General features: G+C 47.4%; 1 protein-coding gene across 1 annotated transcript; it reads left to right on the forward strand.

Moving 5' to 3' along the window:
- The first annotated feature begins 4,059 nt into the window (after positions 1-4,059).
- SSPN (sarcospan) lies at positions 4,060-27,212 on the forward strand. Its single transcript, XM_074587384.1, has 3 exons — positions 4,060-4,592; positions 18,149-18,235; positions 23,618-27,212. Exons 1-3 carry the CDS (start codon positions 4,260-4,262, stop codon positions 23,981-23,983), a joined length of 786 nt encoding a protein of 261 aa, XP_074443485.1. The 5' UTR covers positions 4,060-4,259; the 3' UTR covers positions 23,984-27,212.
- The last annotated feature ends 228 nt before the right edge of the window (positions 27,213-27,440 follow it).

A 27,440-nucleotide genomic window follows, 5' to 3' on the forward strand; every position in this document is an offset into this window, starting at 1 on the left:
AGTATGCAACATGTATTTTTTTTTTAATTACAAGTGATTGTCTTTATTAGCAACTGTCTAGCATCCATCAGAGTCCCGAAGCTGTCCTGATAAAAGCAGGTGAGCTGTCATCCAAGTGCTGTTACTCAAATAACCATGCGAAGAGCAGAAACAGCAAAGAAGGTGGCTGAAAGTGACCTGCTGACAGGCCAGGTCCTGATGCCCTTCACCGCGGGGATGGTGCCTCCCGGAGTAGGCATGTTGTACCCAGCCTAGGAGAGCGTCCCTGTCTCAGTGTGACGGGTGCTGATGGCAACTAATGTCTTTAGTTTCCTTGGAAAAACCAAGTGGTGCAGCTACTCTGGACCCAATGGCTGTGAGAAGGTGAACTCTGGTCTGCGTTGGCCACGTTTCATAGTTTCATACCCAAAACCTTCTGGTTGCCGTACAGAAGACATCCCCTGAACTGACCTGGACTTCTCCTGCCTTAAGAACTCTGGACACCAGCTCTACAACTGGGATTTTTGAAGGGGCTGCAGGAGGCTGGGACACAAGTGGATTTCCCACCTGTACCCTGTAGGAGATATTCAACCTGCTGCCCATGGAATGTGGCTTCATTTTGGAGATATTCACTGTGCAGAAAGACATTTAGACACCTGTTTTAAGAGAGATTCTTGGGCCAGGAGGTAAGCAAGGTCGGATATTGGCTGTAAGGTAGAGGCTTGTTCATTTTATTGGCTTTGTGTTAAATCCTCTTCATCTTCCTCAGGCAATTACTCCTCCTGAAACCAATATGACTGTCAGCATGAATAAAGCAGGTGGATTTTGGCCCCTTTTTGAAGACAACAATCATAAATTTAGCTGCCAGCACAAATCCAGGTGCTAAAAACAGTGCTGGGTTTTTCCTGGAGGAAACACCACAGTAAAGATGTGTGGCATAGAATTAGGGAAATGGAGGGGCACAAAGGAAAAGAAAATTGAACTTCATTTAACACTTATTATTAAAGTAGTTGTTCAACTGGGCATCAGTAAAACATGTGTTCACAGAATCACGGAATGGTTTGGGTTGGAAGGGACCTTAAAGATCATCTAGTTCCGACCCCCCTGCCCTGGGCAGGGACACCTCCCACTAGACCAGGCTGCCCAAAGCCCCATCCAGCCTGGCCTTGAACACTTCCAGGGATGGGGCATTGACAGCACCCCTGGGCAACCTGTTCTAGTGCCTCACCACCATCACAGTAAAGAATTTTTTCCTGATATCCAATCTAAATCTCCCCTCTTTCAGTTTGAGGCCATTACCCCGTGTCCTATCGCTACACTCCCTGATAAAGGGTTAATCCCCATCTTTCCTGTCAGCCCCCTTTAGGTACTGGAAGGCTGCTATAAGGTCTCCTCGGAGCCTTCTCTTCTCCAGGCTGAACACCCCCAGCTCTCTCAGCCTGTCTTCATAGGAGAGGTGCTCCAGCCCTCTCATTATCTTCATGGCCCTCCTCTGGACTTGCTCCAACAGGTCCATGTGCTTCTTGTGCTGAGGACTCCAGAGCTGGACACAATACTCCGGGTGGGGTCTCACAAGAGCAGAGTAGCGGGGGAGGATCACCTCCCTTGATCTGCTGGCCACGCTTCTGTCAATGCAGCCCAGGATGCGGTTGGCCTTCTGGGCTGCAGGTGCGCATTGCCGGCTCATGTTCAACTTCTCCTCCACCAACACCCCCAAGTCCTTCTCCTCAGGGCTGCTCTCAATCCATTCTCCGCCCAACCTGTATTTGTGCCTGGGATTGCCATGACATAAGTGCAGGACCTTGCGCTTGGCCTGGTTGAGCTTCATGAGGTTTGCACAGGCCCACCTCTTGAGCCTGTCCAGGTCCCTCTGGATGGCATCTCTTCCCTCCAGCGTGTCAACCGTGCCACACAGCTTGGTGTCGTCAGCAAACTTGCTGAGGGTGCACTCAGCTTTGTTCTCAGCTTTGCCGCTGCTTCCCTATCTAACCTTGGTGATGTTCCTTGAACATCCCACCCCTCTCAAAAATGTGGTTAAATATAATTGTATGCGGCTTTGAGATCAAGAGGCAAGGTACACCAGTGAGTGCAAGCTATCATAAGGATATTTTTAAAAGTGTATGATGGTGACAAAACATCTTGGTAAGAAGCTACGAAAACATGATACAGTAAACAACACGACTAGGGAAGAGGTTTTTTTCAGTTTTTTTTCACCTCTAGTTTCTTTTCCTTTTTTGAAAAATATATCTTAATCTTGGTCTATGGATGTAGCGTGAGAGTTATGTGTGCAGAAAGCATCTGTAATCACTTTGTTTCTAGTTTTCTTTCATATGTTCAGTAATATAAATAACCAAAGAGGATATTGCCTAACTCCTAAAACAAAGTGACATCATAATTTATTAATACAGAAGACACAGTTCATTGCTGTTAAATGCCATAAAGAGCTGGAAATAGATCAGTTTCTCAGAAGGCATTGCCAATATGTCAAAGGAAAGATTTCCTTGATGCTATCTCAGCATGTGTAGGAACCTCTCCGAGTGCTTCAACATCGTGGTTATTCCCCCCTGAACCACTATGCAGCATTCAAAGGCAGCTTTACTGATGATTTCCCCAACATCTGATGTCTTCTTCCCTCCTGCCCACCTCCTCCCAACACTTTGCTGCTATCATTTGCTCGAATTGACTCCTCTCTGGGAAGGAAAAGAAAAGAATACACAGCCAAATGATGGGGACAGAGCTGGCTGGCCCATTTATGCTTCTTTTGCTGATGTAGGTGGGGCAGCAGCACAAGCCCGCATGTCCTCACGTGTCCCTGTGGTGGTGGGGACATGGAGCTGCACACAGGGAGAAGGGGTTTCAGTGCTCTGCTGGCCCCAATGTGGCTCCTGGCTCATAGGAGGGCAATACATCAGGCTGTACGCACCCGGGCCCCGGGCCAGCAAAGCATTTAAGCACCTGCTTACCCCTAAGCTTTTGAGTAATTCGTCTGGCGTGAGCTAAGCACAGGCATCGCGGCAGCCTCCCGCTTCCCATGGTTTTCCCTGGTGAGGATGCATTTGCCTTGGCCCCGCTGAAGCCATGGCTGCCGGCATCGCCTCCAGCGCGGGACTGCTCACCACCCACCTCTTCTTGCTCCCACCTATTCACAGACCTAATATTCCTTGTCTGACTCTGCGGATCCAAGTCCTGCTAGCACCTTCGTGGGCAAGCCCCTGGGGAGCCCCACCAGCATCTGAGAGGCTTTTCCAGGTCTCCCAGCTCTGGATTCAGCTGCAGAACAATTTTAGAGTATTCCAGGAAAAAGCCCCACCACTTCTGTTGGTGTGCTGTCCCCAAGCACCAGCGTGAGCCAACATATGGACAAAGTGCAGTGACCACATGTCCACAGTAAGACATCCCTCTCTCTTTTAGGTAACATAAACAATGTTCCTGCTGTGGATAACTTGCTGCCCTGGAAACTCTCTCAGCAGATGTTCAGCTCCATGCGCTACCAGTACCTGCAGAGAAGCACCAGTCCACATCGCCGGTCCCTGTCCGCCTCATCATAAAACATGCCTAGCTGTGCTTTTGTAACTTTTGGGAGGAGACAGGATTCCTTTTGGCTCCCCAGGATATTATTTTGAATTTTTATTCGTGTTAATTTCGTACTTCCCATACACATAAGTCAGCTCCCTCCCACTGAAATGCACCTATTTAATCTGATTTGGCTGGTGTACGAAACGTGCCTGTTGTGTGCATGGCGCTGCGTGGGTTCACCGAGTTACGCTCTGCGTGCCAGTAATCCCCAGGGGAGCCACGGCGTGATGAGCTCCTACCTGCCTGCTCGGGTGCGCGCACAGACACGGGCACTTGATGCTCCCGGCTCCCCGGTGAGACAGATTTCCCTCCCGTTCAGCAGCTGGCAATGCAGGCTTTCTGCATGCTGTTTGCCCCTCCAGCTCCTCCACAAGCACGCACACACGTGTGTGCTCACACCCCGGTAGCTGTGGCGGCACGCATGCTCAGCCGCGTGTGCGCAGCCAGTCCCCGTGCAGAGCCGGCGCCTGCACGTTGGCAGTTCGCTACCCCCCTTGGATCCCCCTCTTCTCCGGGCTATATGTGGCATTTCGAAGCTCTGACAATCTGCTCCAAATGTTTTCCATATTTGTTCAGCCTCCTTGATTCAAATACCAGGAACGACTCAGCCAGCACAAAGCGAAGCTTTGGGGGGCAAAAAAACTCCCACCCCCATCAGCGCGCGCACACACACACACGCACGTGAAAACCTAAAGTTCATCGGCATGGGAAAGGAGGAGGAGAGGAAACCCCAGCACAGCACGTCCCTGAATAACCAGAGCCAGTCAGGGAAGGCACCCGAAGGGGAGAAAAGCAGCGGCTCGAGCAAGACGCAGGAGTCCACGATGAAGAAGAAGAAGAAGCAGAAGAAAACCAAGGGGGATCCCAAAACTGGCCAGGAGGAGGAATCCCACACTTGTTGTGGCTGCCGTTTCCCGCTGCTGTTTGCTTTGTTACAGCTGGCATTAGGCATCTCTGTAACAGTGCTGGGCTTCCTTATGGCAGGCATCAGTTCTTCTCTGCTAGTCAGAGACACTCCATATTGGGCTGGGATAATTGTAAGCATAAAGTCTGTTTCTCCCTAAAGTGCCTTTGCCAACATTAATGCAAGCTGCATGACGCTCTACTTTAGACTAACCAACTGCATGCACAACACCATTTGAGTTATGCTAACTATAAATATTCCTGGGATTAAATGTCTGGGTATACTTTCCCAAGGAAACTGCCTCCTGCAGAATAACACGATCTTTCATCTTCTTCCCTGAAATACCCGACAGACCTTAAATAAAATACAGGGTTGCCGTTCACTAGATGTATGTATTAGCTTGTGCTTTGCAGTGAACTCCTGCCTGGTGATGCTGAAAAAAAATGTTGATTACTTACTTACACTGCCTTCCCTCTTTCCCCACCGAACCCTAACAATCAGATTTTAGAAGTGAGAGCATAACTCTATTACTTGCAACTTTTAGCCGGGCGCGTTTGGTAAGAGTAAGAGGAGAGAAATGGCTGTCTTTTGAGCTTCCTCTCTGTGCTGTGTTGAAGAACTGCTGTGATTTAACTCCTTACCTCCCCGCTGCTCCCTGACTTCTCCCCCACGGGAGGGAGAGGCTGCAGGTGGCTGTGGGGAGGGGGACGGTGCTGGCGGGTGGGTGACGTGGCCGGGAATGGGAGCTCGTCCCAGGGCCCGCCAGCGGCTCCTGCCAAGTCACGCGCAGTTTCGAGTGACACACCAGCTTCGCTGAGCGGGCTGGCAGGGATGGGGTAAAGGGCAGGGTCCTGCCGGGCGTAAATAGGAAGGCATCGCTGGTGGGGAAGCCCAGGCTGGTCCCCAGAGCTGAGCGCCCCTGCAGAGCTGTGGGGAGGAGGTGCAGGGTCTCGGTGCCATGCGTGGTGTGTTCCCCCCCTTGGCCGTGTGCTCGCGGACGTGCGGTTTGCCTGTGGAGAGACAGGGTCGGTGATTAAGAGCCTGGGACGTGCCATGGATGCAATTTAGTATGCAGGTTCTTTTTTTCCTGGGCAGCAGGCTTCAGGTAAATATATACTGACGTGTTAGCACTGGTTTGGGTGTTGTTAGATTGTAAGAACTCCCAGCAAATAAATTCGGGTTTAGGTACTTAAGGATTTCTCGATATGCTAAACAGCTGTGGGGGGATCTCCCATAAATGTAATTCCTTGCCAGCTGAAGGATTATCTGAACACCTGAACCGTTTGGGGTTTGCTGTATTAATCCTGTTGGGCAACCCTGCAAAGAGTGGAAAGAGCAGGCCATGAGCTCCCAAAAGAAGAGCTCCTGTAATTCACCTCACCCTTCTTGTTTCTCTTCTGACCAGAGGGGTATCTAAGAGTTTAGCAATGTTTCACGGGGTGAGATCCTGCCCTTGCTCAGGAGAAGAACTTCCTCCCATGGTTTTTGCTGTTACAAGCCAGGGGGGGAATACAGATGGCAAAATAGCAGCATGTGACATTTTCGCTCCTCCTGTTTATCTGGGGATTCTGAAGGTCAGATTATTTCTTCTCCAGACAGCACTTGGAGTATCCCAGGTTTGAAATAGCTTTTTCACTAGAAAAAGTTGACGCACAAGGACCGGGGAAAGAATGAGCTAGACTGGACTAGTGTATGGCCAGGGATGTGAGAAAAGCCATGGAAGCAGTCCCTGGCCCATATGAATGCCATCAGCATCCAAACTGCATCCGAGACATCCACATACACCCGATGTCCCTTGAGGAGGCCTGAAACCCCACCAAAGTCACTACTTTATGAAGACCTTTTGTTTTTAGCAGCAGCCTCCAGCAGTAGTGACATTTAGATGCCCACACGAGGCAAAGCTCAGTCGCTTTCAGAGTCCCCCCCTGAAAAACAGGCAAAACTCACCATGTGCATTCCTGAGCTAGTCCTCAACTCAAAGCAAAACTCATCTCTCAGCCGTGGTGGTCACGTTTTGCACCCGCCAGCCAGCCAGGATAACCCCTGGGGGAACACATCTCCTGGGACTGTGCTGGCTGTGAGGGTCAGGGCTTCGCTTTGCTTCATATTACAGGTTGCCCTGGCTATCGGGAAGACCAGTGTGCCCTGTGGGCTGCAGGTAGGGACCCATGGGCAGGGCTTACTGTACCTACGGTTTGAGTTAGTGACTCTCACCTTGGATATTCTGGTGCAATGTTGAGCCACCGGCACGTTCACGTGTGGGTTGATTCCTCCCTGGCTCAGAATGGATTTTGGTGCCCCACTGCTTGCCCTCGGCGTGATGGCAGGGACTGTGTGGTGGGGGGACATGGCAAGGTAGGCTCCTGGGGAGCCGCACTGCTCTCCTGCACCCTCAGCCCAAAGCAGGAGGGAAAGAGGGGTCTAACACCAGCAGAGGGTGGTAAAAGGGAAACCAGTGCTAGAGAGGAGAGGCTGAGGTGGTGGTGCAGCCCCAGAGCCTCCTAGCAAGAGAGCACATGTGGAGCACTGGCCATGGCGGATTCACCACGGGAGTAATGCAAAGCCTATATCTGAGGGGCAAAATGCAAGAGATGCAACACGATGCCGCATTTACTTTGTTCCTCCACTGTGATGTCTTCATGGAGGTACTTGGTGCCCACTGGGACGTCGGACAGAGATGGCCAGGAGCTGCTGAGCTGGAGTTTCTGGGTGTGCAGGTCACAGGGTGCTGCTGGTGAGCTGTGGCAGGGAGCGTGCTGAGGACCAGCCTCCGGAGAGCTGGGGGGAAACTGGTCCGTGAAGGAGGACCCTTGGCTAGGACATCTTACGTGTGGCTGGACGTCCTATGAGCTGGCTCTTGGGCAGCTGTGGGCGACTGCATGGAGGGCATATGGGTAGGGGATGGATGACCCACGTGTTGCCCAAGAACAAATCTCGTGGCAGAAAGTGACTTCCTGAAACTCATTTATTCACACAGAAATGAGCAACAGAACAGAAAGATGTGGTGTAAAATACCAGAGCATATTTGTTTTAGTAGCATCCCACTCAAGTGTTCTTTTTAAAGGACTTGATTAGTATTCAGAATCAAGAACTTAAAAAATCTATTATCGAGACCTTTTTAACAACATTAGAGATAATGGACGAAGCTCATTCCTAGTGTTACTCCTTTGGAATTACACCAGGGCTGGATTTGACCCCACAGCTGTTAATGCAGGATGACAGAAAAATGAAGGCAAATTGCTAATGTGTTAAATAGACCCTGATTGATTGAAAGATTCTTTTTTTTTCTTCTTTATTAGTGGCAAAATGGTGACACCATTCCTTGCTGAAAATCAAGTGCTTTAGTGCATTACCATGAATGAAAAGGAACTTAATTAGAGAAGCAGCTGGAGTAAAATGCTACCGAGGAAAAGCCTGCGAGGCAGTCCAAATTAAATCAGTTCAAAACCTGACCAGCTAGGTTTGTGAGGATAGCGCAGGCCGGGGATTGGGTTCACCATCCCGTGGAATAAGTGTGGCCAGCGATCTGCTGACAGGGAGCGGAGGATGCCCCTGACACCAAAGGGCTCTGCTCCAAAGGGTGCCTGGCACCAGCCCTTCCCTCCCGCTGCGGGAAACGTTAGAGCTTGCATTGCATCAAGGGCATTTCACCATGAAACCTGGTTAAAACCTACTAGTTCAAAAAGCATTTCATCCGAAATTGGTGGGGCATTAGTCAGAAACCAAAGGAAAGGTTTGTTAAAGGACAGAAACCACGGAGCCTGTGTGATTTACTACTTCTGCTTCAGCTTCAACAACCTATTCCCCGTAAAATGCCTCTGCCGCATTGCTAGGGGTAGGCTGATAAATGCAATTAAAAACAGTGAGGGTGACATTTGTTATGCCTACCTGTAGCCATTTACAGGGAAGGTGTCCGGGTCTGAAGCAGTGGTCCAGCTCCTCTGTGAGACTTGTTCTCAGCACCCGAAACTGCAGGCTGGATCGCCACAGCAGCCTCTTGCTTCTTGCTGCTTTGAAGGAGCTTGGACAAACTCTTCACAAATCCACCCAGGAGTGCAGGGCTTTATTTTTTTTTTCCGTATCTTGCCACTGACTCGCTGCGTTGCTTTGGGCAAGTTACTTAACCTTCCTAAGACTTTGTTATTTCCCCTGTAAAGTGGGGTTAATCATGGCTATCCGTCACCCCTTGCTTTGAGATCCTTGGATGAAAAGCGTTGCAGAAGCAGTAGATATTAATGGCATCCTTTTCATTCTTTTTCATTAGTTTGTGGCCTTTTGACACCCAGAAGAAGAAACGATGTATTTCTCCTCGAAAAATCTGCTCTTAGATTATTTCCACTGTGATCAAAAGTAGAGAGTATCAGAGTTTTCATAGACATGCTCCCTTTCAGCCCCGTTTTGCAGACTCAGGCAGTTAAGAAAGTTACAGAAATGCTCATCAGAAATTATTATCCAGGGTGTTTATTATTTCTGTCAGAAAGTTATTTTAAATCCATATGTATGGATGGATGTACATAAAGTTGGGATTTTAAAAAATATTTTTAAAAAAATCTGTTCCTTATGCAGCTCAAGGCAGCAACCGTGGCTCCAGCTGTCATTTATTTTATTGCAAAAAGTGTCTCAAAATATCTGCCACGGGCCAAGCTCCCAGCCCTGGACCTCTGATGCTTCTCCCTGCTCAGGCCCTTCAGAGCCACATCTCCCCAGCTCTTTCCCCAGGCGAGAGGATCGCTGAGCTTTACCCAAGGGCTAGCCATAGCTCATGGCTTTTTGGCACCAGCATCCAAGCATTGGCTTCTCTGCCCTGGTGGAGTAAGGCTGATGTGGGTCTTTGTGGTGCAAAAGGCAGGCAGACTTTTAACTGAAAAAGCAATTTCATTATTATTCTTTTACCTGGAGTTAGAAATGTTTATGTCACTTTAAGTTTTTATGGGTTTTTTGTTTGTTTGTTTGTTTGTTTTTTAAAGAACCTTTAAAAAAATTTAAGCTAAAACCTTCACCAAAGGAAACAAATTCTTCGCTTTGAGCATCTCACAGACAAGGATAGGTGAGGCAAATGAAGATCCCACAATGGCTGTAAAACCCAACTGTGAGGGACCATTTGCAGGAGATGAGGGGTGAGAGCGCGTTGCGTGGCAGCATCAGGATTGGATGGAGGAGTTTGGCTGGCTTTCATGCTTCAAAGATCTTTCGATGCTTAGTGCAACATGGGTAGCAAACAGCCAGGACTGTCTCCCGATGCTGTGCAGCCCTATCAGATGCTGATAATTGAGATGTTTGTTTGATTTATGTGCTTCTGCATGAGAGTATGACTCAGATGGTGGGTCGTGCCACTGACTCAGCACGTGCTCATGGGCTGGTAAACCTGAGTGCCAAAATCAATAGCGCTGCCAGTAACAGGCGGCGCCGGCCCAGCCTTTGCCTCTTTAGCTTGTCAGGGTTCATGTTGTTTGGGGGCTAGAAGGGCAGGAAGGTGGTGTGACAAGCTCCCCGCACCCACCACCTTCTTTGGCTCGTACAGCTCTCAGCAAAGTTGCTCCGGCATATCCCCGGTTCCCAGGGAAGCAGCAAGGCCCCTAAAATTAGGCTGAACACTTTTTAAATGGTAGAAGATGGCAACAGGTAGAGGCCAGGGGTTGGGATTTTCATCCTGAAAATGGGTACGAGGGTGATGTGTGTAACTGTTAAGGAGAAGCTTTGAGAATGTTGTGAGACGGATGCTGAAAGGATGAAGCGTTGTATACAGGCGCCTGGTGAAAAAAGGATGATACTATGCTATAAAGTGATCTAAAGGAGAAACTGGGGTTTAATGCGTCCTGATGATTAGCTGGGGTTGATTAGACCCATGCTCCTCTCAACCAGAAGGGATTCGCTTCCTATAATTTAGACCATTTCCCTGTCTCAGTGTAACAAAGCAATTCAAGGGCCACGTTGTCTCTGACAATTTCCCCGCAGATGAGGCTCTGTAGATGTTTCCACCTAAGAGCCTTTCTGCAGATGGTCTCTCGCATGATAAAATGAGGCAAGCCCGTACAGGTAAACCCCTGTCAGCCTTCTTGCCTTTCTCTTTCCGGATCCTCCCACCTGCTGGCTGTAACATTTTTTGCACAAGGCCGGATGCTCCGACTACACGGTGGTGGCCCTGCCAAACATCAGACAACTGCTTTATGCGTGAGGCAACCCTTTTATCCTCCTAGAGAGGGTCAATAATTGGAAGGCATCTGATCCCCTTCCATATTGATATGGGGCATGATTGAGTATTTAAAAAACCCCTGGAACATGTTCACTTTTAAAGCCTGAAAGGAGAGAGACGCTTTCTTGTTAGCCCTGGCCCCTCGCTGGTTTTTTCTGTTGTTGCTTTTGACACCTTTTCCTGCAGCAATTGTGGAGGTGGCTTTCAGTCAGGCTTTACCTCCTATACAGCCTTGCTGGGTTTTTAACTTTTACTTGTTATTAGGGAAACCGATTTCAATTTTTAATAAAAGGTGACACTTAGAAACTGGTGCCATCAAAGCAGCTAATGGAAATTATAGTCATGCAGGCATCCATTTTTTATACAAGTTAGCTTCAAATAGCCATGGGCAAACATCAAAAGGTTTGAGGGAGGACTGCCTTCAAGAAGATCCTCCAAGTTTAGGTATTTAATTGAACCTTCTCCAAAGTATGTGAAACTCTGGATGGTATGCAACGAGGTACGCTGCATGAAATATGCCCTGGTGAGGTTTCCAGTGCTTGTTTATAGCCATATATGTATGTAGCACCAGAGCTGTACTCTTCCGAGCCCTCTGCGATTAAATCTGATAATTTTCTAAGAGTAACTCTGCATTGATGCCTCATGAGCTGAAATTTTGATCCGTTACAGAGTGGAAATTTTTGAGGGGAAAAAATGTTGAAACATCACCTTTCAGAATGGTTTGAGAAGGTAGCTCCACACCAGAGGTCTGTGTGATACCTGGCCAAGCGCTGATCCTGGACACCTCTGTGGTTTAGCCCTCTGGCCTAGCTACAGCCTCAAGGGGAAGAAGGGAGAAAATCAGAGTTCCTGACTGGAATATATTTGTGCAAAAAGCCTAAGTAGAGATTTGGAGAGAGACACTGCTCAAACAGGTTTCCTTAGTCTAGGCAACCTTGTGACTGTAGAGTTGATGGCTTTCCATAGTTTCGTAGTCATGGACACGTCTCAAACCACAACTTCATGCAGCACTCTTAGCTGTGCTACACTTTTCACGTTGCAAATCACTGCTGGCTCTGGGACCTTTTAATGGGTTTTTTTGCTCCCTCAGGCATTTGATCACCCAGCACCATATTTCTGACTTAAGGGCAGTAACGGACTGCTGCTGCAGCTCCTGGCTTTGTAAGTGATGGCAGCCTTCACAGTGCTTTGCCGGCGGAGTTGAATTTCACCATAGCACAAGTGACCATTTCCACTGTTGAGCGACTGACCTAAACAGCAAAGATCGTTACAGAGAAATATGGTTTCATTTGATTATGAATGTTCTTGCAGGGTTTTGATTACTTTACAGAATTTAAAAGAAAGTTTTGTATCTCTCATGGTGTGTTATTGCACGGTTTGAAGGGACTTGTAGTAAAGACATAAATATTCAGTTCTGTAGGTGGGACAGGGATGGTCGGTTATAATGGGAGTTTATGGCTGTCAAAGAAGTGATTTTTGTAGATTAAGATGGCCTTTGCCTGCAACGACAATATACATGTTTATCGTTATTAGTACAACTATTATTTCTGGAAGTAATTTATATGCAACTAGACTGTCCTTAAATCTAATAAGAAATCTGTAAGAGGAAAAACGATTAAGGTGCAATCCCTCTGTGTGGCAGACTGGCTTCTTTTACATGTGGTAGTGAGACTCAAGGCTGATGAAAGCTAGCAGTGAAAGCTGCCTGTAGCACCTGCTTTCGTTGCCATTTCCTCAAACCTCATAAAGCAAACGAACATCAGTGTGGCTGTCTGCAACAGCCTGTACAGATGTCTGGGATCAGAGATGATCCTGGTTCATAATGGCAAAGCCAATGGGAACATTTTCTTTCTCGCATCAAAGTCTATGTTCAGTGGGATTGTGAAATTGTGGATAACATGGCTTCTCCAAACGTGTGTAGGGGAGCTAAGCCTTGCCATATCTGATGAGGCGGGTGAGCTGTCAAGCCAAGTATTGCCTCTGAAGTTAAGCAAGAGTCTTCAGAGATAGCTATGAGACATAATTTCTTTACCCTTGTCCCTACAAACAGAAAGATCCATAGTGTCTTGAAGTGAGAAACTGTGAAATAGCTTGTCCGTAATGGAAATTTCTTCCTAATTCTGTTACTAGCAGCTTTTCCCCTGAAGTCTGAGAGTTTACATTCTTATTAGAAAGGAAGAGTCCACCCGTGGGTCTCAACAATGCCATGTGGCGTTGCACTGCCCATATTTGAGAGGTATTGTCCTCCAGCATGTTTGCTTCCTGCCCCTAAAGGTTGTTGTAAGAGGTTCTTGCTAACAAGCCCCCATCTAAAGAGCAGATGAACTATACTATGTCTTTGTGAGTGTTTGCAGCATTTGTCTCGTGGTGGGGTGTAGACCCAAGACGCTCCTTTGAACCAGATTTTTGCCTCCTTCCTTCATATCTTGGTGGATGTTGACAACTCTCCCGCTTTACCCGTGTGTCAGGGTTTACAAGGTGCTCTGGGTAGGAAGCGCTTTGCTGGAGAAAACCACATATTCTATAGCAACGCTCAGACTAAAGTTGTAGCATAACGAAAGAAAAACCAGTTTCACAAATGTACAAGAGAGAGATGCAGAGAGATTAGAGCAATCTGTGTTTTTGAAATGGGTTAAAATAAAGCGAAGCACACTAATATGTCAGCGTGTAAAGACAATGAATGCAAACCACAGTGGAAATTTGTGCCCTATGTGTTCATATGTCTCCAATTCTGTACATTCCATAACCATCTTCATCACTACCATGGGGTGTCCTTGCACCGCTCGTACCCCTTGTGCTTAGTCCTGGCAGGACCAGACACGGGTGAGCCACAGGGAGGTGAGCACAGGGAGAGCGGCTCCCTTGCCCCGAGCCTCATGGTCCTCCACTGGGCGGCAATGTCTGTGAGCTTGGTCCAAGCACCCTTCTGCGTTGCCACCTGTGTTTGTTCCTGTCGGAGACGATGAGCCTGTTTTTCTCACCCGTGACGCTTTTCAGAAGTGTATTAAGTTTAGTGGGAGGGACAGGGTTGGCTAGTGCAGGAGGATGCTGGCACCATGCTGGACAGGGTGTCAGCCCTCCGTGCTTCGCTGGCAGCCGGCGCTCTTCAGCATGGTGGATCAGCTGAAATAAAGCTGGTGGTGAAGGATTTTGGGTACACAAAGCTTGAGAGCGATCTTCTTTACTGCTTGAGTTCTGGTTTTAAGGCGATGGAGATATGTACAGACATGCTCCTTGCAAGTGCCGAACGTGCGTTGCAGTATGGTTGCAGCCTCTCCGTTGAACCATCTATTTTGCAGCAGCAGGCGAGGCTCCAAGCTGTGAGAAACAGCCAGTTGTGCTAGCTTGTGCGCGCGTGCAGGGAGAGCTGGCTTGCCAATGCCCTGAGGAGCCAAGGACTGCATGCTGGATCTCCATGGGTCTGGGTATCCTCCCAGGCAAATCAACTGGGACCCACTCTTCGATGGTCTTGGAATCAGTTCCCATTCCTGCTGAAATCTGTAGCATCTTAATTCAGTTCTCACGACAACAGGCTCTAGCCCTCTTTGGGGTGGGGGCCACCCGGAAAAGGTCTACTTCTATTTTGATTGGGATTTAAAAAAAAAAAAATTTTTAAGTCACTTTCAAGCCTTGGGATGTTCCTGGCCAATGAAGGAAAGTCTACTGCTTCCTGCTAAAAAGAAATAGTGTTGAAACTTTTCTAGAGCATAAATGTTTAAGTTTTTCAGCCAGGTTAGTAACCAGCTGTTTTCCCTGGATTGTGAACTGGGGGATTTCACAGGGTATGTCTTAACCAAAATTAAGTCTGTAGCCTTCCTAAGTACATCTGTATCACATTTGGGTCTTCTTCTAGGCAGTACTTTTCTAAATTTAAATTATTTCCTTGGATAACTTTTCTCATCACTGCCTATCCAGCAAAGGGTGCATTAGTCTGTCTGGAAAATTTTGAAATACGGGATCTTGAAATAAACTTGAGTTGAAATTCACTCAGCATAGAAATGCATATTTCTAGATTTCCAGATAACCGTTACAAGAGCTGATCTAATTAACTGCTGCTCTGCAGCTCTTATAGAATCTATTTTATTTGTATAACACATGCATATTGATTGGTGGCAAGCGAGTGCTAAAGCAAGTTCAATTGCATTTTATGTTGTGTGCTTAGTCAGTAAGGCCTAGGAAATGTGTGCTTCGCGCTGGGATATTGCAGTGGCTATCGAAGCACTGGGATGCAGGATTACCTAATGCTACTTAGCAATCAGCATCAACAGCATCCGTAACGTGCCTGCTGTGAGGCAGCTGTCTTAGTCACTTAGCGGGTCCTAACGAATATTTACTAGAGGATTTTTATATTTATTCTATTACACTTCACAGGTATAATTCAAAACTGATCTATTAATAATGTATAAAATAGAAGCATAAAGCTGTTTTCTGTATAAAAGTTCCACGCTTCAGTTTGCTCCAGTGAGTGAATTTACCTTTAAAGAACTGAAATGTAAAACCGATATGGGTCATAGTTCTCAGCAACATTATTTTTTACCGTCACGTACAAAAATACACATCTCTGGTTAAAAAAAAAAAAAAAAAGAAGTTGGGATATTGTTATAAAAGAAATACTTAAGCCTTCTGAAATATCCCGGCCATGACTTGCCGGAATCCCGACCCAGTGTAATCTTTTATAAATACCTCTCTACAAATGTGCCTCTTCAAGTATCCCTGAGTATATTATTTAAATCCCAGAGGAACTTTAGAAAGCGCGTGCAGGAATGGAAATCCTTTTAAACGGTAGTCTTTTGTATGGGAAGCTTTCTGAAGAGGGAGGTCTGATCCTGCCGCGTTGAAAGCCGATAGGGCTTTTGCAGAAGTTGTACGAGGCACTTGATGGTAGAGAGAAAATTCCACCGCTGGTATTTGGCGCTGCTCTCGGAAATGAATGCAGCTCTGTTGTCTTTCTGTGGGAAAATGGGAATGGGAATAGGAGAGTGGGCACAGTCCCATGATGTCTCACGAGAGTAACCTGGAGGCAAATCTGGCCCTCGGTTCATGCAAGTGTAAATGCCCACTAGTGTAGCTGAAGCAAAGCAAATTTGATTTATTGTTTATAACAAGATCCTTCAGCACTAGATCCTGAAAATACTTAGGTCTATCTTTGACGTGAGCAGCCCCTTTGATTTCACATGGGGGAATCTTTTTTTAGTTATTTTAGGGGTTTTTTTAGTTTTTTAGGTTTTTTTTTTGTTTTTGCGGCAAGTTCTTTCCTTCAGCCGCTACTGCCGCTGGGGGAGTTTATCATTTGGATATTACTAGAGATATGGTCTCCTTAAGATTTAAGTTTTATGGGCATGTTAATTGAATTAAAAGATTAATATACAGTGCGAGGGACCAAGGACATAGGCGATTCATCCTGAGAAATAAAACGTGGTTGAGTAACATAGAAGCACTATAGGGCAAAAAAAAAAAGCCCAGCACTGAAGGACCTTTGACAAGAAAGGTTGTTTTTTCCCCCAACAACCCTGTCAGCTATGGCTGTCAACAATAAAAAGAAGAAAACAAATAAATTGGAGGCCATGTGTAAGTCATAGGACCAGAATATAAATACACATGACATGGAAAGGAGTAAATAATACTGACGCTTTCTTTAGAGATGTTCTCAGGCAATACTTCCTATTCATGTCCTACCGAAATGACATGAAATAAAACTTTATGGAAAAAGTGTTATTAATCACACGGGTTCTTGAGGGACATGACCACCCGTGTTTGAGAGGCACTCTCCCTTTACAGGGCTGCTGTCTAGTGCCTTACACAAACAATGCAGATATAAAGAAAAGCTTCATATTTTGTTTATCCGATCATAAAAGAAATGTGTTTAACCATTGCTGCCTAAAAGGACAGTTATGCGTTTTTCACTGCAGGTCGAGCAGTTCCCCGTGGAGCTGGAAATCTGGATGTGAACAGCACTGCCGTAGCGTTGCAGCGAGCAGGGGGGGACGGGGCAGTGAGGGAGCCCGGCACTCCTGCAGGCATCTCCATGGCGTCGTCCCACCCCCGAGCAAAGGCAACTCGCGCCCAGGTCTGGCCCAAGAAGGCAAATCCCACTGGTCTGGGAAAGCAGAAAGCCTCAAATTAATGAGAAGCCTTAAAAACCCTCACAGTAAAAGGAAGGGGGAAAAAATTTACAGATTCTCGCTGTGGTCACTGGGAATTCAGTAGCTATCAGTTATAACCAGGATGCCAAGGCTTGCTCCCGGTGCCACGTGAAGACAAGCCTTAGCACATCTGAAAGCATTCCACAAAAGCTCATCACATCTGGGCCTTTTTTAAAGGCTGGCTATGAAATGGCATTTTAAAAACACATGCATGCCATCGACTCACCTGTTTTTTCCAACCCAAACACTCACGGGTTCCTCCAAGCATGGCTGCAGCCACCAGCAATGCCCTCTCCCTCTGCGGGCACAGTCAGGATTCCTCTCATTCCCTGAGCCAGCCCCGGCAGCCCCACAGCGGCACAGGGAGCCCTCACCACGCGCCTGAGGACCCGGCTCCTCTTGTCCAGGCAGGGGAGGAGCTGCCAAAAAAGCAGCAGTCTGGTTGCAGAGCTGCAGCTCCTGCGTCCTCCTGCGCGATCTGCTCGCTGGTCCTCCAAAACTGTGGGAGAGGAAGGCACTTGACTTGAGTCCTTAGCACCATGGGGGGACCCAGAAAACACTGCCTAAAAAGGGAAATGGTATTTATCGGGCTAGCTCCTCGGAGCAGACTCTTCCCTCCTTACGTGGCTGGAAAATGCCTACCAGTGAATATCTGCTCCTGCAAATAAATCTCAATCTTCAGAATTAATAATATAGACAGCTAAATGAATAATAAAGTGCATAAATACTTTTCCATTAGTGTTAAGCTTCGGCAATTACTGCCACAGGGCTAAAATGCAGTCTCAGATTACAGAGGAGATGTCTTCTTTGGTAAGGTGTTCACTCTAGGAGAGGTTGAAAGCCTCTGCTGTAAACTGTGCTGCTGCTTCTCCAGTGGCAGCTATGGTTGCTGATTTACAACGTGCACTGGTGACATAAAAACTCTGTCAGCACCCAGGGGTACAAAGGATGGTGCTCTTTGGGCTTGCAAGCCCAACTTCATAAGCCGCCTGCTCCTTTTTCATAGTTAGTTACATGGACAAAAACGTGAAACACATCCTAGAGGCTATCGCTGGGCTGCGTCTTTGTAGGTCTGATTCAAAAAGTCCCTCTGAGTTAAGCTTTTTGTGCCTCAGTGTCTGTAAAGTGAAGGTTGAAGCTCTTCCCTCCTCACAAGTGCTTCCACACATGCGAGGATCTCACACGCATATGGCTGTCGCCCCTGCTCAGACAACTTCGCTTATACACTGCTCCTTGAGCTACGACCCTGCTAACACAGCAAGGTGTTTTGGCTCGAAAAGAATTTATTTTTGTGTCCTTTTTTTTTTTTTTTTTTTTCAAACTTTGACACATTATACCTCTCTTCCCTTGCAGGTCTGCGTGGTGTCATTAGTGGGATTTGTTATGCTGTGTATTTCGTACCAACCTGATGAGAAGACGTGCGTACAGTTCACAGTAAAGGTACCTTGACTTTTTTTAAATTTTTTTTTCTTCTCATGTCGTTAAATATAATCAGAAAAGTTGATACGGGGGATATTTTTAAGACCACATGAAAAGAAGTGAAAATGCACCTGAAATGCAAGAATGGTTTTCTGGTATTTTCCAGGCGGCTAAGGAAGAAACTGTAGCCTATAAAGGGGAAACTCTAATAACAAATATTTCACATCAGAACACAATACCGTTTTATTTTCTGTGTTTTAAGAATATCAAAGAGATTCAGATCAACAAAGCTGAAATAATTTTGGAAGTGTTCAGTGAAAGACCGAGGGTTACTATTAAGTAGAGATATTCATAGAGAGCTGGGTAAGAAGTACGGTGGCATAAAATGGGTCCACTTAAATCAAGTTTTAATTTTTAATGTGATCTAAGAAGCATCGGAGCATCTTCCCAGCAGTTTTGCTCCTCACCATGAAAAAAATAAACTGCACGGGCACAAACAAATTAGAAAGTGTGGCTAGAAATCCCTGCCTGCCTGCCTTTATAGACGGGGAGAGGGAGGCTGTACCTGAGCACCGGCGGCTGTGTCTCAGTGGATGGTGCCCTGTGTTAGGGTTGGGCGTTAGTGAACACGGGGAAGCGTGAGCAAACCATGGGAACAAGCCTTCTTCCACGAAGCGAATTCCCATCTGAGCATTGCAAGAGAGATGCAGAAACCGTGCACCACGCCCCGCCTCCGTCCCCCAAACTCTGCTTCGTTGACACCCGTAAGTGACTAGAAAAGAAAGGCTGAGGACGCTTGTTCGGGATGGGGCATTTTTAACACCATTTTTCTGGGCTGTTTTTCCTTATTATTGTAATTTTCAGGGCTCTTAATATTTTGCAGACACGTAATAACCAAGAAAAATACCGATGCAAGCAACACAAAATAACAGTGATTATTAACTGAGAAAGGCAGAAGGAAATCAAACGCAAGGAGCGGCTTTTCGAAACCTGGCATTCATCCTCCCTTAGAAATTAGACCCCGGTGTGTCTTTTGTGTCTCTCTCAAGCTTCTCCTGTACTTACTTGAAGAAAGGGAGAAGAAGAACAATTGTTTCTGCCCTTTGATTGCCTTTACATTCTCGCCCCGTCACCTTTACACCCGCAAGTAAGGGTTACGGCTGCCGAGGGAGCTGCTGGGCTGGGCGGGAGCTGCCACGCCAGGCTTTTTATTGCTTGTCCTGCAGCATTAAATTGAACTTGGCATCCCAGCAGGAAGGGAGTCATCCCTCGTGGTGGGAACGGCATGTCGGGCTGGGCAGCTCAGATGCCTCTGCCACTCTTAGCAACGCCACCCACCCTTGTCAGTGAGGAACATGAGCCATCACTCCCGCAAGAAAATAAACGTTTCGAAAGCGCTCCCCAGGCGATGTAAAATGGGTTGTTCCTCATCACCTGGCAGAATTAGAGCTAAAGTCTCCCTTGAAAGGCTTTTGGTTCAGTCAATAGCCCATGGACTGTTGGCTACCCAAAGAACCCTCCTCCCCAACATCCACCTTCCCGGCATTTCCTTTTGCAGCGTGCCACAAAACTTGATCATTCCCAGGCTGTTCACCTCTCCTGTCCCACGTCCCCCATGGGGAGCTGTTATCCCCCGTTGTCCCTCCCCGCTGCCTGTCCAGACAAACAGCTTCTGGCTGCAGGGTACCTATTTTCAACAAAGTAGGAGCTAAAAGGCTCCTCCAGGGCTTTGATCACACAGGAGTCATCTAAATCTCCAGTATCACTTCTCAGATATTCAAATATCAGTTAATGTCTGTTTCTGAAAAAAAAAAAAAAAAGAAAAAAGATCATTAGCTATTTGGCGACAAGGCTGAGGATCCAAAATTACGATCATGAGACAAAGCCAAGCAACTTGGGTCATTCTCTCCTCCTCAGGGCTCTGATGCTTCATCCAGCACCATGGTTGGGCTCAGTCCTATCTGCCCCGACTGTCCTCCTGGAGACTTGCTCCCCAGCCCAGGCCCTGCCTTCACACTAGTGGCTGGTGCCCACTGAGGCTGCTGAGCATCATCCTACAAGAAAATCTTGGCCAGCCTTCCCTGGAGTGCAGTAAGGACCGCAGGATCCCTTGCATAGCCCAAGGGGCACTTTGGGAGGAGGACCACACACACACAGAGGCCTGGGGGATTTTAGTCAACCCCCAAGGTGACCCTATCACCCTTGGGGTGGGAAATGGGAGGACACCCATGCAGTTCTCTCTGCTTTCCTCCCTCTCAACAGCTGCTTCATTCATTTCACACTTGCACGAGCCCTGGATCCTGTTAAAAAAGGAGGTGTTAGAACCGCTTTCAGCAGAAATCCCTTCCTGAGACTACCGCAGGTGTCCGCAGCACCCTGTGCATCTGTGAGAGAGGGAGACCACTGCCTCTGGGCGGGTGGCTTTGCCCTTTGGGGGGACAATGGCAAGTCCCAGGCTGAATTTTTGCCCCTCACCGTGTCTGCGTCTGCAGGAAGCGTGCTCTGCATTACAGCAAAGCAGCATGTTACGTGTCTATTTAAAAGGCGAGATCCTCTCCCTCGTCAAAAAAGAAAAAAAAGAAAAGACCACATAGGAAAATCTTGAGATTTCCTGTGGACTTCCTGGGCTATCTGCTAACATTTGAGAGATCACTGCGGTGCTGACCACGGCATCTCCCACGGTAGCATGACACCCTCTGCTCCTGCCCACCCAGCCCCAGCAACCCACACTGTGACACACGGCACGGTTCCTGTTCCCTGCCCGGGCTCATGCCTGAGCCACCACCACCTTCAGAAGGGGTCCCCTGGATCCATGTCTGCAAACCCTTCTGGTTTCACGCCTGATAACTATGAGAACCCTTTTCCATGAGGAACGCGATACATCTTAGGTTAATTTCTTTTTGGCACGGAGCAAAACTATTGCCAGTAAATATTGCTAAAACGTTTCTTCCTCATATGAGGAACCCAAAGGAGGATGAGCTGCCATGCTCTGACCTCATTGTATGCTGTGTCTCCCCCACTTCCCTTTTCTCCTTCTATTTAACCAGCAATTGCAGCGACTATCTCTCTGAGGCTGTTAAAAAACAGTTTTCCAGTGGCAAGTTCTGGTTCCTGGGCAGAGCTCACTACGTGGTTGTATTTGCGATGCTGAAGTTGCCTCCGGGTCTGGCATGTGATTAATCTGTTGATGGGATCTCAGTGCTCGCTGCCTTGTGCTCCCTCACAGGCAGTATTTGCATTTGCCTTACCTCTGATATTTGGAAATGTGTTCATTTTCAGCAGCTCGCAGAGAGACTCCTCTGCAAACATCTTGTGAGAATAATAAGCCATTTGGAAATTGCCCTATGTCCCCCACGCGTCTCTATTCGCCTCTGAGGCTTGCTGTAAGAGCTGCCCGTGTATTTGGTGTGTTTCAAAGGAATTCTGAGATTTCATTCCCTTTAGGTACACAACAGGCAAATTCTTGCTTACCGTACCTGGAGTGTAGCTTAGGCTGTGGATTTACTATTTTGTCCCAACTTTGGATCGAAATTGGCAGCTGAATAAAATACCTGCCAGGGAGAATCAGGCACATCTCGTAGTCTTAGCTTAATATCTCATTTATTAGGGAGGCCTGGTTCTGTCTCCTGCTGGTCTGAATCCAGGGACTTCCAGCCAGTCCACTGGGACTTCTACATCACAGAACAACTTTCATCCCTCAGAGAAGAGGAACAGTCATCGGTGCTTGTCTATTTTCCATTTTCCCCGTCAAACACATTTGCACCATCTTTTAAAGTAATGCCATTGTCTTATGAATTACCACGTCTCTGTTTGGAGGGGGTCCATCAGTCAGTAGCGCTCTGTACGGGGAGATGTCCCCATTGTCCAACTTCACCTTTACTGTGGACCTTTACCTTGAAAGCTACGGGGGTAAAAGAATTGCATTTAATAAGAGTCACCCTCGTTTTGAAGCTGCCCTTGGTTTAGAGCTGCAGGGGAAGTCATTAAATTTAATAGTAGCCAAGTCTTGAAAACTAAGATCTTGCTGTAAGAATTCGGCGATGCGCGGGAGAAAATGTATTAAGAATTGCAATGAGCCCAAATATTTTTTTTCAAGCTGGCAACTGAATAGGAAGATTGATTCACACTGTTGATACAAGACAAATACACCAGGAGTGTGAATTTTATCAAGAGATACGTACTTGGAGTTTCAAGGTCATAAAAATGCTTTTATATTGATAGTTTGCTTGCGGTATTGAGGTTAAGAGAGAGAGAGAAAGAGAGAAGCTGCTGTTTAAAATAACAGATTCCCAACCATGCCATGTGTCTGACAGATAAGACGCCAAGAAAAATAAATGTTTTTACAGTGCTGAACAGAACGAAAAATGCTATTTTGGCTAAACACAGAATATGACTTTAATATACATTCACACATATTTTGTATGCAGCACAGCAACTGCCAGTTCCAGCTATGAAAAGCAAAGGAAGTCCATATGCTCTGGTATCCAAAGGTCTCAGGTGTAACCCGCAGTGGCAAAGGCTCCGAGCCGCTACGGGTTTCCATGCGTTTGCGGGGGTGGACTCTGCATAGCTGCCCTCGACAAAAGCCACCCTCTTTTAAAGCTGCCACTGGTGTGAGGAGGAGGAGGAGGGCTGACAAGCAGACCCTTGTCCTTCTCACGCCGTAGCAGGGGCAGCACCGGGAAATGAAAGGCGCTCACCGCTCTTTCACGCCTTTGAAAGACTTCTCCATCGCATTTATGGGGCGAGTTTTGGAAGGAGATTGAGCACAACATGCACTTTCTCATGGAGATTTGCATTCCCACTCCACAGCAGGACCTGGGAAGGAAGCAGGCTGGCTGCATTCACTGGGCCACAAGCGGGAGATCAGCCCCCTCCCTGCATGATTTGCAAGTCTAAATCAGATTTGTTTGGGCACGTAAACCAAGAGCTGGGAATAACACCTGAGCAAAGTTTCAAAAACACCTACTTCTCAGCGCAGCCTGGGATAAGATGTCAGCCCAAGCCTCGTTCTGCTCAGCTCTCTGCTAATTATCTCAGCTGATGACTATAAGTCTAGCCAATGCCGGTACAATGGTAGAGGAAGACGCTCCCTCCCTCTCTATAAAGCTTCTGGCTGTATAGAGACACAGATTTCTTGGTGCTATTATCAGGTCTCAAAAATTGCAAGGCAATACTCGTATAAAATATGCAAGGCAGAATTACTAGTTCTTGAGATGACCTTCGCATCGCCGGGGAGTTATAGCTGCCTTCCAATTTTTGAAGCACACAGTGTCCAGATAGTCCATTGAATGCATGCATTCCCTGTGAAGTACATGTGCATGCATTCGGTCTGTGTTCTTCATTCTTCGTGTAGCTGCAAAAAGAGGTTGGTTTTTTTTTTCCTATTTTCCTTTCTTTCAGCTGATGTATTTTCTCCTGAGTGCCCTGGGTCTGGTTGCCTGTGTTTTGGCAGTGGCTTTTGCTGCACACCATTATTTGCAGATGACAAAGTTTACCTGTGATACCATCCTCGAGTCCTGCCAATGCAAGCTGGACACTGAAGACCCCCTCGGTAGGACCTTCGTCTACCAGGACGCAGCTGACTGTGGCAGCCTCACCAGCATGCTCAACCTGTACTTACTTCTGCAGATGGTTCTCAATCTGATCGCAGCCCTGGTGTGTCTGTCGGCATGCTTCGTGATGTGGAAACACAGATACCAGGTCTTTTATGTGGGCGTTCGGTTCTACCCTTTAACTCCTACTGAAGGCCAGCAACAGAAAGTGTAGGGTTTGGGCTGGCAGGGGGAGTTGTAGCCAGGGAACGGAAAATGTCAGCATACTGCCACCATAGACACTGCGGATGGATGAGTGTTTATAAGGTTTTTGACAAGGAAGAACATTCACATAGTTTTAATGAATATCTTTTTCAATCATTTCGTATGGCTGCTCTTGCAAAACATCCCTCGTGAGACTATCTAGAGGTCACAAAGTCCTAAAGATGCTGCTGTACAAATACTCACCAAAGAGGTTCTTTAGTAGCCATAGACAAAATGAGAGCTTAAAAAATCATTGGGAACAACTCATCTGCAGGGCTACAGCCATTATGAAATAGGGTCCATTTCCCTCGCTGGTAGATACCTGTTCTTGCCTTCAGAGAAGCTATGCCGATTTCTACCAGATAAGGATCTGGTCCAAACTGCTTAATTATAATTATGCTGATCATGCTTAGGGAATATATTGTCTCTTGGATGCTCTGGGTATAATCCATGCTAACATGATGGGGATTTACATATGGAAAAGTAATAAGGGAGGTCAAGACCTCTTCAAATGCAGGCTGAGACCAACAGCAAAGTGAATATATTGACAACTGCCATATAAAATATACATAAGGCTTTTCAGAGTGACTAATGATATAGGTTACCTAATCCAATTACTAACAAACAACAATATGAGTGGGTTTACTAATGGTGATTTGGTGGGCCCTGCTTGAGACTCCAGACAGATTTCTGAAGTATGAGTGCTCGGCATTTTATGAGAAAAGATCAATTTAAGAAACCTCGAGTTGTGCTCCTGGAGTGGAGGACTCTAAATCACTAGTCACATTGAAAACTATGTTGACATTGCTGTAATTGCAGTCTCCCAAACCCGGCGTCTAGCCAGTTCCACCAATTATACTCCAAGCACAAAAGGCCAAATGCATTTTTGGTGTAACTCCTCTGAAGACAATCAGCCTTACACACCAGCAGTGGAGTTGGGCCAACAGGCCTGAAAGATATATCCCCGCAACAATGAATGTTTTTAAAATGGGGTGGAGGGAGGGAAGCAAGAAGAGACTGCCAGTCTCCCAAAGACATCGTTTACAATAATGAGGGCAAGAGATTTCTTAATAAGCAGCATAGAGTAACAAACCACATTCAAACAGTGCTTTTGCACCCTGGAAGTGGCTCTAGAAGTGCTTTATGTCTTATTAGCCTTATACCGAGCCTTATACCGAGCCAAGTATGTTGGTTTGTCCTTTAATCTGTCATTTTCACTTGCACTTGCACAGGACTTCTAAACGTAGGAGCAATTTTGAGTCAGCAGCATTTTGCACTGCCTGCTGATAGCTGTGCAAGGGCAAGGCAGCTGGTGCTCACGCCCTGTGATGAGTAGGGATTTCCTGATCCCCGCCAGAGCAAGGGTGTTTCTGAGGTGGGGTGGAGCAATCACATACCAGAAAACTGTGCCATCATCATTAGCAAGGAGGAAGCAAATAAAATTTTTATAAATCTTCAAAGAAGAAACAGTTTCTGCAGCAAAAACCCAGTCTGGCAAAAGCTAGTTGTCTAAGTAGCTCTAATGCTACCCAAAAACTGTCTTCCATATGGTGATCACACATCATCCCAGGGCTTGACAAGCATACCTCCAGGGTCCGAAGATCACAACATATTTAAATCTTCTCTGGTCCACCTAGGGCACTGCTCCGTGTACGTGCTCAAGTTTTTGTCATGGAAAGTGCTTCTAGAGTAGACGTAGCGTCACCAAGGTGCGCTCTGCCAAGCTGCAAAGCAAGGAGCTTGAGAAAATGAAGGCCTTTGAGACCAGCTTCCAAACGGCCTCTTTTATGCACCTAAAAATAACAGCCACTAGTAAGCATGGCTGCAGGGCACGTTTGCAAGGGTGCCCATTCGCTTGCCCAGATGTCTCCACCCATCTGACGTCCTAAGCCTGGCTCCCAGGCATGCTTGGAGCGAGCCGAGGCAGAGGTGGAGTGCGCGGGTGGGTTGGCAATGTGAGACCTGGCCACCGGTATCAGGGGTCCGTCCGTGTAGTGGCAGGAACCAGCTTGTCTCCCCCAACTTCGGTGGAGCAAGCTGCAAGCAGCGTTTAAGGATCGGTGCCAGGGCCGGCCTCCGGTAGGAGATGATGTGCAGAGGTGCCTCTCATGTGCTGCTTCTACTCAGACATCGCTTTGCCCCCGCACCCCTTGCATGACTCCAGCTGTGGAAGGGTAGGGCAGAGGATATACCTGCCTTCCACCCACACGACCCTCGCTGCACCCAAAATGTGGGCTCTCCTCTCCACAAAATAACAAGAAGCAGGAGAGGGACCAGGGGAGGCTGAACAACAGCTGAGCTTTGGGGTTTCCTCCTGCTGCGCCCCAACCACTGGCGAAGCAAGGGGAAGGCTCTGCTGGCAGAGCAGGGCATGCTCCCCACCCTGCCCTTTCCCAAATTTCCCATTGTTCAGAAGATAACTTGGTCTGCAGCGCTGTAGCTTAGGCTGTGCTGCGCGTGGGCTGGCGGCAGCAAGCTGGTGCAGAAGAGGACTGGTGGGTCCCATCCGAGCAGCATTTACACCAGAGCTGGGGTTTTGTCTCCTTAATCCCTTGAACTCCATCTCATCCGCATGTTTTCACTCTCTGTTTCCCATCATTTCCTAGGCGCTGGGCTCCTGCAGGCCAGCCCCTGTTAGATGGGGCTGGTCTCGCGTTGCCTGGCCTCTGCCTACTCACCCCTGGGTTTAAATTTGCCGGGGCTCCTCTAAAGCACGAAAGACATGGAAGTGATGATCACAGGGTCGCTGCAAATGCCTTCGGTGCGGTGGCAGGGAAGAGAAAGGAGATGTGGCTAAGAGAGCCTGAGTCGCTTAGCAAGCTGTGCGCCTCCATAAATTCTTCACTGTGGGGGTGGTGAGGCACTGGAACCGGTTGCCCAGAGAAGTTGTGGATGCCCTGTCCTTGGAAGTGTTCAAGGTTGGATGGGGCTTTGAGCAGCCTGGTCTAGTGGGAGGTGTCCCTGCCCAGGGCAGGGGGGCTGGGACTAGATGATCTTTAAGGTCCCTTTCAGCTCTAACCATTCTGTGATTCTATAACAGCACAGCCACTGCTTCGAGCCACTGCCCCCGAGTTCGGTTCACTAATCAGCACATTGCAGCTTAACCCTTTCCTCTGGAAGAAAGAAATATTCATCATATATTCTGTTGGTGTTTTAATGCTTAATGAATAAATATGGGGCATTTTCATCTAGCAAAGAGTAACTTCTGTATTTCTTCTTTATATATGCCAAGAACATAAAATCCAAACGGGAGAGATGGAGGAAATGGACAGGGTAGCGTTTGGAACCGGTTTCCCCCTGGGTATGGTTTTACAACAAGTATTTTGCTCGGATCAAGAATTTCGGGAAGTACTAATTAAAGGATTTTCAAGTACCACAGCATATTCAGACAGCTCCCAGCCGTTTCCTGGTGTCACGAGTCCACAAGG

This window comes from Larus michahellis, chromosome 1 (genome assembly GCF_964199755.1).
Source record: "Larus michahellis chromosome 1, bLarMic1.1, whole genome shotgun sequence".
Lineage (NCBI taxonomy): Eukaryota > Metazoa > Chordata > Aves > Charadriiformes > Laridae > Larus > Larus michahellis.

What these genes read in the sequence shown, in the direction of transcription:
- SSPN (XM_074587384.1), top strand. Translation starts at nt 4,260, where the DNA reads ATGGGAAAGGAGGAGGAGAGGAAACCCCAGCACAGCACGTCCCTGAAT. An exon ending in CATATTGGGCTGGGATAATT is followed by an intron (nt 4,593 to 18,148) that starts GTAAGCATAAAG and finishes CTTCCCTTGCAG; the next exon opens with GTCTGCGTGGTGTCATTAGT. An exon ending in GCGTACAGTTCACAGTAAAG is followed by an intron (nt 18,236 to 23,617) that starts GTACCTTGACTT and finishes CCTTTCTTTCAG; the next exon opens with CTGATGTATTTTCTCCTGAG.